This window comes from Drosophila ananassae, chromosome 3L (assembly GCF_017639315.1).
Source record: "Drosophila ananassae strain 14024-0371.13 chromosome 3L, ASM1763931v2, whole genome shotgun sequence".
In the NCBI taxonomy this organism is placed as follows: Eukaryota; Metazoa; Arthropoda; class Insecta; order Diptera; family Drosophilidae; genus Drosophila; species Drosophila ananassae.
In genome coordinates, this window is record NC_057929.1 from 6,152,354 (window position 1) to 6,166,754 (window position 14,401).

Genomic DNA, 14,401 nt, shown 5'->3' on the forward strand with positions numbered 1-14,401 from the left:
TTAGTTTTGAATTCTCCATTTAAATTTTTATTGGCGAATGATAATGCCTTGAAAACTGAAATAATTTAGAGATCCACTGTCTTTCTGGACTTCTTGTTCTTCATGAAATTGTTTTCAGCGAAGATCCCCCAACTTTTTTGGGCACAGAACGTCGATAGACCGGGCTCCAGAGGATTCTGAGATGATGGAAAGCCTTCGTCCGCTTCGAAGGAACGTCAGAAATTAGAGGTGGAACAATAAACTGGCCAGAAACATCCATTATGAACTTTTTGATGAGAATTTTCTAAAAATTTTATGAGAATTTTCTGTGGTTCATAATTTTGTACGATTTTGAGATGAATGACAGTACTTGCCCTGATGACTTGCCCTTTTCCCCAAATAAAAAACAACAAGGATTATTAGGGACCGTCCCACATTTATATTCGACATTCATGATAACTGTATAGCAATAAATATTTTCAAATATGATTTTTTCTTTTTTGTGTTTCGCAAACGGTAGCACATATACATCAAGTTCAAATATAATTTCATTACAAGTAAATATTGAAATATTTTGATTTAGCAACCAATATACTCGGTGTTGTTGAGATTTTGGTTAAATGCTGCCCTTTATATGCAAATACTTAAAAGTTTTCATTTATAGTTTATAAATTTATTTAAACTCCTTCGTGTATATTATTTAATCACATCTAATATATAGATTAGAGCATTAGATATTTGTCTTAGTTATGTCCATTTATTGTATGCACGTTGAAACACATTTATAAAACGTTATTATGCATATTAGTTATGTTGCATGTGGAGTTGTTATCGATCGGTTTGCTGATCGATGTTTTCTTTTTATTCTAAAATCGATCAATTGTGTTGAGTTTTAGATTTCAGCGAAATCCAAGTCGAACCAAAGTGAGGCCATTTGATTTTTTTGGGTAATGGAACTTGGACTAGGGACAATTAGCTGCCAATGTGAGCCACATACATATGAGCCTTCCCTCAAAATGTCAAGCGAATAATATATACTTAAAAGCTGGCAATTAATTACTTGTATATATTTTGGTTACACATGTTATATATATTTATTTTCATTTATTTTTCGGTTATGATCACTTTTTGTACATTTAAACACGCATATATGGTATTTGAGTTGCAAATATGTTTCGAAAAATTCGGTTGGACACTGAACATTTAAAATAATTTTAAATCTCTCATTTGGCGCCTACTGCGATGAACAGAATCGTTATTTCTTTGTATATAATATATATATATGTGTTTCTCTTTTTAGGTATCTGGTAAACTCTAGTTGCCTGCAGACATCAAAATCCATCAAAATATTTTTTCACTTTGTTTCTGTCTATTTCAGTTTATTATTTGGTTTTGAATCTTTGCTGGTTCAGCTTGGATTTTATATATTTTTTTGTATTTGGGCTCGTTTTTATCTTGTCTCTCTGTTGTGTTTCTGGATTTCACGGATTTTTCTTTTTTTTTTTAAATTTATATTTAATTTTTATTTTGCTTTTCTTTTTAAACGCACACAAAAAGACGTTAGGAAAACACTGGCCAGGGCTGTCCACTGGGAGCCGCTTAAAGACCGATCTCTCGCATTGCCCTGTACAGGCAGGGATTCTTTAGACACTCCCGAGGACCTAGCTGACGGCCGGGGGATCCCCGGAGGATCATAAGGATCGAGCGGGCTGCCGACTGACAGTCGTTGCTGCCGCCACAAATGCCGTCCGCCTCGGCCAGATACTGGTAGTCACAGGCCACTTGAGAGGCGCCCTGGAAAGGATACAGAAAGAGAAAATATTAAATTAATACCAGGATATATATATGTTCTTTTGGACTTAATCCTTAGAAATCTATTACTCACACAGAGATAGCAAATCTGATGAACTCCACACAGAGGCAATAGCTCCTGATTAATATCCCCGGAGATGAGATCCACGCCCCGGCAACGCTCCGCCATGGACTCGATGATGGGGCACTGGTTGGAGCCAATTATGTAGTTCTTGTTGCCCAGGTAGGCGTCATTCTGGGTCTCGTAGGGAACACTGCCTAGGCTGAGGGCTGATTCATCCATGGTGTTGGGCTGCTCCGGATAACGCAAATATCCACTGCGCTTCTTTTTCTCCATGTCCTTGGGGGGCCTGGACTCTCTGAAGATTAAAAACATTAGAATCTACAAGTTAGCTTCCTGTTTAGGTGACTTACTCATTTAGCTCATCAGCCTGATCCTTTTTCACGGATTTCTTCGCCTGCCAATAGTTGGAGTTCAGAGAGTTCTCCTCCGATTCCGTCTCTATTTTGTTGTGTACCAGATGATTTTCAGTTTCTACGGATCTCCTTAGCTTGTCCAGAGCACGACGCATCTTCTCCAGACTGTATGCTGTGGCCAGACGCGAAAGGACATGGTCCTTGATCCTGCGAATATCATCTCGACTGTTCAGACCTTCATGGGCACCCGTATACTTGATGGTCTCATCGATGATAAAGTCCTCGATGGACTGCAGTTTCTTGTCCATGCTCTCCAGCTTCTCGGCATCAAAGTCACGCTTCTTCTTCTCCGCTTCCGAGGACTCCTCCTCCTCGTCGTCGTCATTAGTGTTGCTGCTATCGCTATCGCTGCGTTTCTTAAGTTGACTAATAATGGGTTAAAGATAATATTTTAGATTAAAAGTTATTAGAAAGCCTCTTCCAACTCACTCATTTCCTGGCGATGACTTCTTCTTGCGATCTAATCCAAAGTACTGGGACCAGTCGATGGACTTCTTGGCCCGGAGCATCAAGTGACCCACTGTTGGGGCATGGATGTGCTTGGAGGAGCCTTCACCAATTTCCGAATTTCCACCGGCAGCAGCTCGCTTCTTCTTGCGCCTTCGCTCCTCGGCATCCTCCGGATCGAGGTCACCTTCGCCATCCTCCTCGTCGAACTCGTCGTGGTCATCCTCATCGGAACTCTCCTCACCCTCTTCGTCGTGCTCGTCGGTTTCCGGTTCCTCAGCGTTCTCGGCATGAGTGTGGTCACTGCGTTTCCGGTGGCGATACTCCGGACTCATGCCTGGAACATGGCCGCCATGATGTCCAGCATGTCCGCCGTGTTGCACCATTTCTCCGGTAGCCGGAGGAGCAGAGGTGGAGGCCTTGGGAGCGACACTGGTCACATTCACCCGCTGGAAGTTGATCTCCAATCGCATATCCCCTACAGCGGTGGCGGTGGCCGGAGGCGTGTCCGGCTGATTGGTGGTGGCACCAGACTTGGACTGATCATCTGCCGATCGCTTGCGTTTCTCTTCAGGATGTGGCCGGGAATCGCCGCCAGGCTTGCCGAAAAGCTCACTCAGCTCCTGGGCCACTCGCTCATCGGTCTGGCCCAGTGGTCCAGATTCAGGTCGGGCATTGGTACTCCGTTTGGCCACCGGGAATCGCTTTCGCTTGTCGCCGTTGTATGGCAGCCATGGCAGCACCGGATAGGATCGCTTCTTTTGCATCAAAAGGTAGTAGGGGGGCACTCGCATTCTCTTCTTTTGCTCATACAGTTCCGAGTCTTGGGGATCTGTCTCCAGTTCCTGTTGCGGGCTCTTGGCCTGATCCAGATGGCGCCACCACTGCCGCACTGCATCCCGTTCCCGAGCCTCCTCGATCTCGCGCAGAAACTGATCCGCCAGCTCATTGCGCGAGGGCTCGGCGTTCAATGGCTGATTTTCACGTTCGCGGAAGACCGAAGATACAGGTCCATCTGGAAGGTAATATTTCGGAATATATTAAAGAACATCTAAGTCTGAAATCTATAAACATTTAACAAGAAATGGGCAAAGCACACATATTTAAAGAAATAATAGCTTTAAATGGAACACACATTTTGAAAGTGCAGAGAGAGAAGTGCAGATCCCCTTAGGAAATTTGATAAAAAATTGAAAATATATTTTGTTCTCAGATTTTGATGCAGAATTATGGAGAATCGATCCACAAATCGTTTAAGGTATTCCGCTCGAGAATCGGATGGAAATTGGCCAAGATATGGCCATCGCTGGGGGGCATATTGTCCCTCCTTGCATTTTGAAGGGGATCCCCCAGGAAATTTGATAAAAAATTGAAAATATATTTTGTTCTCAGATTTTGATGCAGAATTATGGAGAATCGATCCACAAATCGTTTAAGGTATTCCGCTCGAGAATCGGATGGAAATTGGCCAAGATATGGCCATTGCTGAGGGGCATATTGTCCCTCCTTGCATTTTAGAGGGGATCCCCCAGGAAATCTGATAAAAAATTGAAAAAATATTTTGTTGTCAGATTTTGATGCAGAATTATGGAGAATCGATTTACAAATCGATTAAGGTACTCCGTTCGAGAATCAAATGGAAATTGGCCAAGATATGGCCATCGCTGAGGGGCATATTGTCCCTCCTTGCATTTTGAAGGGGATCCCCCAGGAATTTTGATAAAAAATTGGAAAAATATTTTGTTCTCAGATTTTGATGCAGAATTATGGAGAATCGATCCACAAATCGTTTAAGGTATTCCGCTCGAGAATCGGATGGAAATTGGCCAAGATATGGCCATCGCTGGGGGCCATGTTGTCCCTTCTTGCATTTTGAAGGGGATCCCCCAGGAAATCTGATAAAAAATTGAAAAAATATTTTGTTGTCAGATTTTGATGCAGAATTATGGAGAATCGATCCACAAATCGTTTAAGGTATTCCGCTCGAGAATCGGATGGAAATTGGCCAAGATATGGCCATCGCCGGGGGCCATGTTGTCCCTTCTTGCATTTTGAAGGGGATCCCCCAGGAAATCTGATAAAAAATTGAAAAAATATTTTGTTGTCAGATTTTGATGCAGAATTATGGAGAATCGATCCACAAATCGTTTAAGGTATTCCGCTCGAGAATCGGATGGAAATTGGCCAAGATATGGCCATCGCCGGGGGCCATGTTGTCCCTTCTTGCATTTTGAAGGGGATCCCCCAGGAAATCTGATAAAAAATTGAAAAAATATTTTGTTGTCAGATTTTGATGCAGAATTATGGAGAATCGATCCACAAATCGTTTAAGGTATTCCGCTCGAGAATCGGATGGAAATTGGCCAAGATATGGCCATCGCTGGGGGGCATATTGTCCCTCCTTGCATTTTGAAGGGGATCCCCCAGGAATTTTGATAAAAAATTGGAAAAATATTTTGTTCTCAGATTTTGATGCAGAATTATGGAGAATCGATCCACAAATCGTTTAAGGTATTCCGCTCGAGAATCGGATGGAAATTGGCCAAGATATGGCCATCGCTGGGGGCCATGTTGTCCCTTCTTGCATTTTGAAGGGGATCCCCCAGGAAATCTGATAAAAAATTGAAAAAATATTTTGTTGTCAGATTTTGATGCAGAATTATGGAGAATCGATCCACAAATCGTTTAAGGTATTCCGCTCGAGAATCGGATGGAAATTGGCCAAGATATGGCCATCGCCGGGGGCCATGTTGTCCCTTCTTGCATTTTGAAGGGGATCCCCCAGGAAATCTGATAAAAAATTGAAAAAATATTTTGTTGTCAGATTTTGATGCAGAATTATGGAGAATCGATCCACAAATCGTTTAAGGTATTCCGCTCGAGAATCGGATGGAAATTGGCCAAGATATGGCCATCGCCGGGGGCCATGTTGTCCCTTCTTGCATTTTGAAGGGGATCCCCCAGGAAATCTGATAAAAAATTGAAAAAATATTTTGTTGTCAGATTTTGATGCAGAATTATGGAGAATCGATCCACAAATCGTTTAAGGTATTCCGCTCGAGAATCGGATGGAAATTGGCCAAGATATGGCCATCGCTGGGGGGCATATTGTCCCTCCTTGCATTTTGAAGGGGATCCCCCAGGAATTTTGATAAAAAATTGAAAAAATATTTTGTTGTCAGATTTTGATGCAGAATTATGGAGAATCGATCCACGAATCGATTAAGGTACCCTGGTCAAGAATCGGATGGAAATTGGCCAAAATATGGCCATCGCTGGGGGCCATATTGTACCTCCTTGCTTTTTGGAGGGGATCCCCTAGGAAATTCGATACAAATCTTAAAAATAAATTGATAATAAATGAGGTGCTTTTTAAATAAATTAATTTTTTGCCAAGGACTCTACAATGACTCAACGTTGACCTTGAAAAGAAGTTGGCTGCCAATAAATCTTAGCCATGTACAAGTGTGTGTGGCTGTGTGTGGGTGCGTGGGGCATGCATCAAGTTGTTGGAACGGCCATTAAATCAAATGACAGGAAGACAGGCAGCCGGGCAGGATCTGCCGGTCCTTTGAACGCTTCCAGCTGATTGCATTCATCATCGACACTGAGGACAGAACCTAACAACCAACAACCACCCATCCGACCGACTCACCCACTCGCCCACTCACAAGTTAATCGGAGCTAAGTGGTTTTAGCCAGGCCATTGTTGGCCTTATCCACTCAATTCTTCCTCTCAAGTGGACAGACATACATCTCCGAATGTGTACAATTGGGTTCAGGATGATAGCACTTAAGGATTAGACCCATAAATTATTCCCCTCTTTATATTCTAAACGTGTGGCTAGTTGGAGTGCCAAAAAATATAACAAGTGGACGGTTTTTATAGACCTTTTTACATATTTTTTTTGTCTACTTAAAAAGGAAAGTTAGAGATGGGATGGATTCGATAGAATTTCAAATAAGTCACTTCCGGAAAAGATTTATCGGAAGAAGTAGATCCTAGAAGATATTTAGTTTTAAAAATAAGCTATTAACATAGTCACGATTATTTTGATTAAAAAATAATGTAAAAGCAAGCTATAAATCGTTAAAAAATACTCTTCAACTATAAAGGTGCAAGTTATTTTTAAAATTCTTGGTGCTTGGCAGTGCTATTAAAATGGCCGCAACTGTGCATTTCCTTTTCCGCTTTCAAGTGTGTGCTTTTTTTGGGTTTTTTTGTTTTTGTGCATTAGTGCGCCATAGCTCTTACTTACCGGACTGCTCGTCACGTTCCCGAAAAGCGGAAAGGCGCTTTCTCTTCTCATCGCCCAGCAGGCGATTGCCCCTGGCACTGCTCTCTCCTCTCTCGTCCTGGTAACCCAATCCCAATCCCAGACCCAATCCCCTGCCCAGGTCCAGACCCAAGTGATCTGGACCGTAGTTGTCATCGTCGCGTTCTAAGTACTTGCCAAGTGCCTTATTAACTCGATGCCGATTCCGATTTCTATTCTTGCCAAATAATTCGCCATCTGTGTGTCGGCCAAAAGGTGTGTGTGTGTGTGTGTGTGTGTGCCGGAAAATTGAAAAAAGAAACAGAAACGGAAGAAAAATGTGACTTTTACTTGGCCAGTGCTGCGGAGCAAGGGGTAGGGGCAGGGACAGGGGCAGGATTAAATCCGTGCTTAGGGTCTTGCTTTCAGGGCACGTGCATGTTACATGCGGGTCACCTTCTATTCCACTCGACTCTCTTCCTCTCTCTCTAACCATATCCTGGCAAAGGATATCACTTTCAGATTTCGGACATGTTCGGTTGCAGATTCGTACATAAAAGTATATATAGTATATGTACATATCTTCAACATGTTGCTGACAGCCCATCCAGTAAAGCATCAAACGCAATAAAATGTATATCCTTTTTGTTTTCCCAATCAGACTTCTACGTCAATCGGAAATGTGTGGGATGTTATTTTTATCGTGTATTTAAAATATATTAAAATAAGGATACTCTCCATAGACTGACTACTACTACTACTAACTGGTTATAATGCATAACCCATCTTCTAAGAACTCATAAAATTTTAAATCAATTAAAAGAAACTCAAGTCCTTCGTCCTGCCACCACTCGTAGGTTAATCAAAGTACCTATTTCTTGAGGAAATTGCTTGATTAGGTTATGCCTTGGTGGTTTAACGTGTGCGCGAAAAGGTGAAGGTCTTCACTATGCCCCGGGGATACTGTTACCCAACCCATCATCCAACCAGACTCACCTTCATCCCAGTCGTCGAGAGCCGGCGGTGGAGGGACATTCAGCGGGTACTTGGCCGCCTCCCGACGATGCAGTTCGTCCACAGCCGCCTGCAGCGAATAGGCAGCGGTGCGTTGGGGCGTCGCCAGGATGCACTGAACCACCATCACAGCCAGCAGCACCACCGCTGATAGTGCACCACCCACAACTCGGTTGGCCATCTTTTCTAGCTAGCTAGCCTCCCTCTCACTCAGACACTGTTTTGGTTTCTAAATCTGGAATTGCACAAAAAAAGGAATAAATCAATATTAGTATTTGTAGTTGTGGCTACGATAGCCAATTAATAATGGCTTTTATTGATCGGGTTATAAAAATAGGCATAATTAATAGTTTTTTCGGTTTAAAAATGAAATTACATTATTTGATTTGATATTTTATTGAAATGGCTGTGCAGCCTTAAAGTTGCGCATTTATTTATAAATTTTTTCATATTTAATATTTTATTAAAATGTCTGTGCATCTTTAAAATTATGAATTTATTTATAATATTTTGTCATATCCCTATATACATCCTTATAGGAGGTCCTAAGATCCCATTATAGCTACTATTATCCTTATAACAAGGCTCTTTTATTAAAAATAACAAAGCCATATTTATTCTTTGAAGTGAGATTTTGTCCGTTACTTCATAGAAATTGTTAAAAAAAATAAATAAAAATTCGGAGTAAAAAACCAACCGTATTGATAAAAGAAATTTCCTTACAATTTGAACTTCCAATGAACCTGCAAAAGGACGACAATAATGGCAAAAAGGACGACAAAAGAAAAACCTGAAAATCGGTTAAAATAAAAAGGCATTGAAGTTGATTTTAATGCCCGACACGTTCCTGAAAGGTGTGTTGGAAAAAACTTTTAATTACATTTGCACTTTAAAGCAGGACCTTATGTGCTTCTGGGTGTAAGTGTGTGTGAGTGTGTGCCTCATTGTAGTGGTGTGTGTATTAGTGTGTGTGTGTATATCGGGTGTCATCTTTTCGCGGGCAGTTTGATGGCGTGTGAAATTCCATATTGCCTCGCTTAATTATGCAAACGAGGTGGAGGGCAGGTAACCAAATTCCTGACTAAAAAAGGTATTTGAATAATCCGTCCATCTCATCCGACTAACTAATGAAGCAAATTCTGATCCCTCCATGAATACGGCATTAAAAAGGGATCCCAGAGATGCTCCTCCCTCGTATAAATCAATAAAATTCCAATGTGCGTGCAAATTCCCAGCATTGTTGGTAAATTAGAGAGGGGAAAACTTCATCGAAACTTGTCAGGATACTGCCTCCTGTCGCCTTAATCCTGCCTCGTGCCTTGGTGACTTTCAGCATTCTTTGTCGCTGACAAAAGCCAGAGCTGACAATTATGGGAAAGTTGAATTGCTCCTCGGCCCTAGCTCGGCAATGCCAAATGCCATTCTCAATGCTCATCTCAAGCTAGCTCCTTGAATTCTTATCCTCTTGGCATTATGGCGGCGCGCATAAGTATGCTACACATTCCGTACTCCAACTGGACGATGAATGTTTTTTGGCTCTTCCTTCCCAGAATTGTATGGTAATCATATGGCGTATGCCTACCTCTATATTATTTTTTTTTTGCATTTTCCATTTACCCATATCGCTCCTCATCTTGTACCTGTGGCAACGTTTGCTTTTCATTTTCCACAGTTTTCTTTTCGTTCTTTTTTTTTATTTGCCATTAAATGTCAAGGCAAGACAGCCCACAGCCGACAGCCGACGCTTTTCTTCTCCTGAGGTTTTTCCTTTTTAACATTTTTTCCCCCGAAGCGAGCCTTATTTGCGTCTCGCCTGCAGCTGTTTGGTTTGTTTTTGCTGCCTTCATTGTATTATTGCCGCCTGGCTGACTCTTGTCTAAGAAAACCAGTCCCGTGCTGTGCCTTTTTTTTTTGTGCTTGGTTCTCGGTCGCGTCTCAACTCTAATCCAGATTAAAAGCCACCGACATTAAGCGAACAATTTCATTTCTCTTGCATAAGTTGGGCCTGTTGCTGTTGCACTTCTCGGAAGTTCAAGTTGAACTTTTATGACTTAGGGGACAATAATTGGATTTTTAACTTATTTATTATACTTATTACTTTGTGGATTAATAAAAGCTGTCCTTTTTCAAACCGTTTATAGCTCTCTGACTTAAGAATACCTGAATGCCACTAATAGCCTAAGGTGACTACAGGGCGTATGATTGATATTTATAGCCCTACCATGGCTTAGGGTTCAATATATTCTCATTTGCTATCCATAGCTGATAAATATGAATTACCTAGAACTATTGACAGATTTCTTGCCAAGATTATTTACCTTTTCTATTATGGTTTATTCTCTATCATCATTAAATATTAAAAAGGCATTTTGCTTAAGAAAAGTGACCTTTTCCAATGACAGCTTAAGTGATTTAATATTGATTGACGTTGATCTTGTCTTGGATTTCTCTGGAACATCAAACGAGGGCAGTGCAAATGGCTTATTGAGTTTGTGAAGAACACAGGACCAGGACGAGGACACAGGACCCGGACCTTTCTACCCATAAATCAAAAGAGCTACACAGACCGAGAACAAATGCGACCCAGCGGGGCATTTAAATTAGCACTCTAATTGAATTTGTCGCAGCAACCATGGATACACTAGACTACATATATAATACACTCCCTATCATCCCAATTTCCTACCAAAAAAAAAGTAAAGAGAAAAAGGAAAATTGGGCCAAATTGAATCGGGCACTTTGCCGGCGACTAAGTGAATGCATTTTTTCCTTCCTCTGGAGTGGAAATGGCTAATTAGGATGCCCGAAAATGAAGCTTTTTGAAGCCTTTAAAATATTTAAACAAAACAAGTGACTGAGATGTCCTGTCCTCGGGCAGTTACCAACTTGTTAGCCAAGTTCTGTGACCCCTTCTACTCCCCTCTCTGTTAGTGTGTGTGTACCTTTTGTTGGATCAGATTTTCAGGGAAATATGTTGTTGGTAAGTACCCGAGGCATTTGTCAACAGGCCAGCAAACAATTCATCACAACGGATGGCAAATGACAATGTCCAATTAGTGACAACTGACAGAGAGAGAGAGAGTTGCAAAAATAAATTATACGTAATTATTTTGTTTGAGGATTTTCCACCTATACTGCCCACCCACCCACACAGGACACACAGAGAGACTCACATACACTGCCTTACATATTTATACGCCCACCCAGCGAAATCAATGGAAATGGAAAATACTGTGCAGTATTTGCGTAATTTTTCCCCCAACCACCTCCATCACCAGAAAACAATCGCACACTTAACGAAAAAGTTATATCTTTTTTGGCCACTCACTTGCTTTCAACTTTCGAGTGCAGTTCTCGGTACGTTTTATTTTTTTTGTATTTTTTTTCCCAGACACACTTTTCACAACATGGCGTCACGCCTACGCGAGGAACACCACCAAAGGATATACGAGTAACGGGACAATCGGTGATAGTTGCTTTGGGCCAGGCTCTCCACTTTCGGCCAAGGCGGAACCCAGAGTGATGTCCATCCTCAGGAGCTTCCACAATTTATACAGGATTCGCGGCCACCGACAGGACGACGAAGCCTGGCACCCGAGAGAGAGAGAGGCACCCGAGAAAAGGAGGGGCATATCCTAAGGGTGGGGGTGGCCTAAGAGAGAGAGAGAGAGAGAGAGCCTAAAAGCTTACAGCTGCAGTTACAGTTAGCTTTCGAAAGAGACAGAAAATGAGGAGAAGTTCAAAAGACTACACTGGAAGAAATTGGGGCTTGTGCAGGATAATATTTAATGTTATAAAAAAATATAGTTTAATTATTTCTTATATTACAAGTATTTAAGTATAAGAGTAACCTAAAGAAAGTAATATTTTGAAAATATGTCATTTGTACATACACAGGTAGTGCTTATGTAACACTATTCAAAGAACAACCTTTCAACCTTGTAGCTATCAATAGCTATGTAGAATCTATCGACGTTTTCAAAATTATTATTTTGTTACAAACATTCTCGCTTGTATTTTTGAAATTTGATCCTTTGATATGGGAGTCCTTATCCAATTCATCGCCGGCCTCTTCGCAGCCCTGGGCGCCTTCTGTCTGGGCTGTGTGATCGGATGGTCGGGTCCCGTGGAACTGGATGTTAAGGCCGGAAAGGCCTACGACTTTACACCGGACACTGTCGAATGGGGTCTCACCGGATCGCTGATGACGTTGGGCGGCGCCTTCTCCTGCATTCCGGTGGGTATGCTCATTGGATGGATCGGCCGGAAGATCACCATGTTGGGCCTGGTCATCCCATTCATGCTCGGCTGGGCCTGCATCATCTATCCCCTGCACATAGCCATGTTGCTGGTTGGACGATTTATTGTTGGATTTTGTGGCGGATCATTTTGTGTGGCGGCACCAGTCTACAATACGGAGATAGCAGAGATCCGGATTCGTGGCATAATGGGCTGCTTCTTTCAGTTGATGGTCGTCCATGGGATCCTTTACGCCTTTGTCGCGGGAGCGTTCCTCGAAGTTCTAGCCTTTAACATTGCATGTGCCGTCTGGCCCATCATCTTCTTCATCCTGTTCTTTTTCATGCCGGAGTCGCCAGTGTATCTGCAGCAGAAGGGCAAATCCGAACAGGCCGAAAAGGCGCTGAAGTTCCTGCGCGGCAAGGACGCTGATGTCAGTGCCGAGTTGAAGGATATGGCCGCTGAGGGTAATAAGGAGAAGCAGCCCGCTTGCCAGATCTTATGCCGCAAGGCCACCAGGAAGGGCCTCTTCATCTCAATCATGCTGATGATGTTCCAGCAACTGACCGGAATTAATGCCATCATGTTCTATTCGACGTCCATTTTTGAGGCGGCAGGATCTACTCTGGAGCCACGCTTTGCCACCATCGTGATTGGGGTGGTGCAGGTGTTTGCCACCATCACGGCCATATTTCTCATCGAAAAGGTTGGCAGGAAGATCCTGCTCTTGGTCTCCGCCGTAATGATGGGCCTCAGCACTCTGACCATGGCCCTGTACTTCGGCATGCTGATGGACAAAGATGTCGGCTGGGTGGCTCTAGTCGCCCTCTGCGTCTTCATTATTGGCTTCTCCCTGGGCTTCGGACCGATCCCCTGGCTGATCAATGCCGAGCTCTTCTCGGAGGACGCCAAAGCCTTGGCGGGGGGCATAGCTGGTACCTGTAATTGGACATTCGCCTTCTGTGTCACCTTGCTGTTCCCCATTCTGAATGAAGCGTTGGGGGCGTGTCCTTGTTTTGCCATCTTTGCCGGCTTTGCAGTCGCTGCAGTTGTATTTATTCTCTTCCTGGTACCAGAAACCAAAGGAAAAACCCTCAACGAGATAGTGGCCAAGTTGGGCGGGGAGTAAGGAGTACCAGGAATACCAGGAATACCAGCGCAATTGAATCAATTTTTTGTTTTTCATAAACATGACAATTTATGACATTTCATAAACATGTTTTAAACTTTAATACGTTTTTTTTTATTACTTTATTTGAGGAGATGCCATAATGCCAAAGGTCCTATATCTTAAGTCGCTTCTACAGGATATTTTTATAATTTTTCATGGTATTCAGGGTATGTATTGTCTCCCACCCTATATAGCATATATATTCTTGATCATAACGACGAGTTAATATTAGCCAGCGGGATATCCGATACCTACTATAAAATATTATCTAATTTCTTAAGAAACTTTTTCTTATTTAAATAAAATATCAAACAAACAGTAAACATTAAAAAAGTCCATCTTATACGGGCCACCTGTTGGTTTTTGACTTGTTAAGTAGACTGTACCCTGGTCAAGGTCACTTGTAATGGACACAACCACCGCCTACTCACCATCCCACGCAACAGGAGCTACCTGCAGATCAGAAATCAGAATACCCGTACGAACTTCACTGCCCTGATACCACAAACGCACTGCAAACACGATGACTTGGCCGTAAAATTAAATAATGCACTCGCATGTCGTTTGTGGGATGCAGTTCTCCACGGAGACACGGAGGACTCCCCGGCAGGTAAATAAGCAAAAAGCTTCCCGTCGACCGTCTGACATTTCCCCAGTGATTTCGGGCCGTGGCCAGTGCGCATGGCCGGGCTGTCTGGTCGGAGGAGGAGCAGGAGGAGGAAGCGCTTTTATGTAAACACATTGGCCAGGCCAGAAGCATAACCGTATGTAGGCACGTAGTGCGAATTCCGGGAACGAACTGTTGCTCTCCAAAGCCTCTCCGGCGAAGGGTGGGTGCACAAATGGAGCAGGTACAGGTCCTGCCAGGACACCTGTTACTCTGACTCCTCCGGTTCCTGCACTCGCTCAACAATTATTTCCGTCAACTATTGTTATTGGGGGAGTTTTTTTTTTTTGGGGTGAGATTGTTGAGGTAATGAACTTTTTTATTTTTAGAATTTGAGTT

At 42.7% G+C, this 14,401-nt stretch overlaps 2 protein-coding genes across 5 annotated transcripts; one reads left to right on the forward strand and one right to left on the reverse strand.

Annotated features, from left to right (window-relative positions):
- Positions 1-13,920, reverse strand: LOC6494875. 4 transcript variants are annotated; one of them, XR_006507207.1, is made up of 8 exons: positions 11,314-11,516; positions 7,968-8,220; positions 6,975-7,229; positions 2,698-3,730; positions 2,206-2,634; positions 1,865-2,150; positions 350-1,773; positions 1-283 (listed from the first exon to the last, which is right to left on the reverse strand). XR_006507207.1 is itself a non-coding variant. In XM_014907551.2 (7 exons), exons 2-7 carry the CDS (start codon positions 8,164-8,166, stop codon positions 1,579-1,581), a joined length of 2,397 nt encoding a protein of 798 aa, XP_014763037.1. In that variant the 5' UTR covers positions 8,167-8,220; positions 13,827-13,920; the 3' UTR covers positions 1-1,578. The 4 variants fall into 4 exon arrangements, 3 of the variants coding, with proteins under 3 accessions (XP_014763037.1, XP_001959506.1, XP_014763038.1); XM_014907551.2 differs by lacking the exon at positions 11,314-11,516 and adding an exon at positions 13,827-13,920 and having other exon boundaries at positions 1-1,773; XM_001959470.4 differs by having other exon boundaries at positions 1-1,773.
- Positions 11,883-13,456, forward strand: LOC6495755 (facilitated trehalose transporter Tret1). The gene has a single exon (XM_001959471.4). It carries the CDS (start codon positions 12,025-12,027, stop codon positions 13,351-13,353), a length of 1,329 nt encoding a protein of 442 aa, XP_001959507.1. The 5' UTR covers positions 11,883-12,024; the 3' UTR covers positions 13,354-13,456.
- Positions 13,921-14,401: the final 481 nt, after the last annotated feature.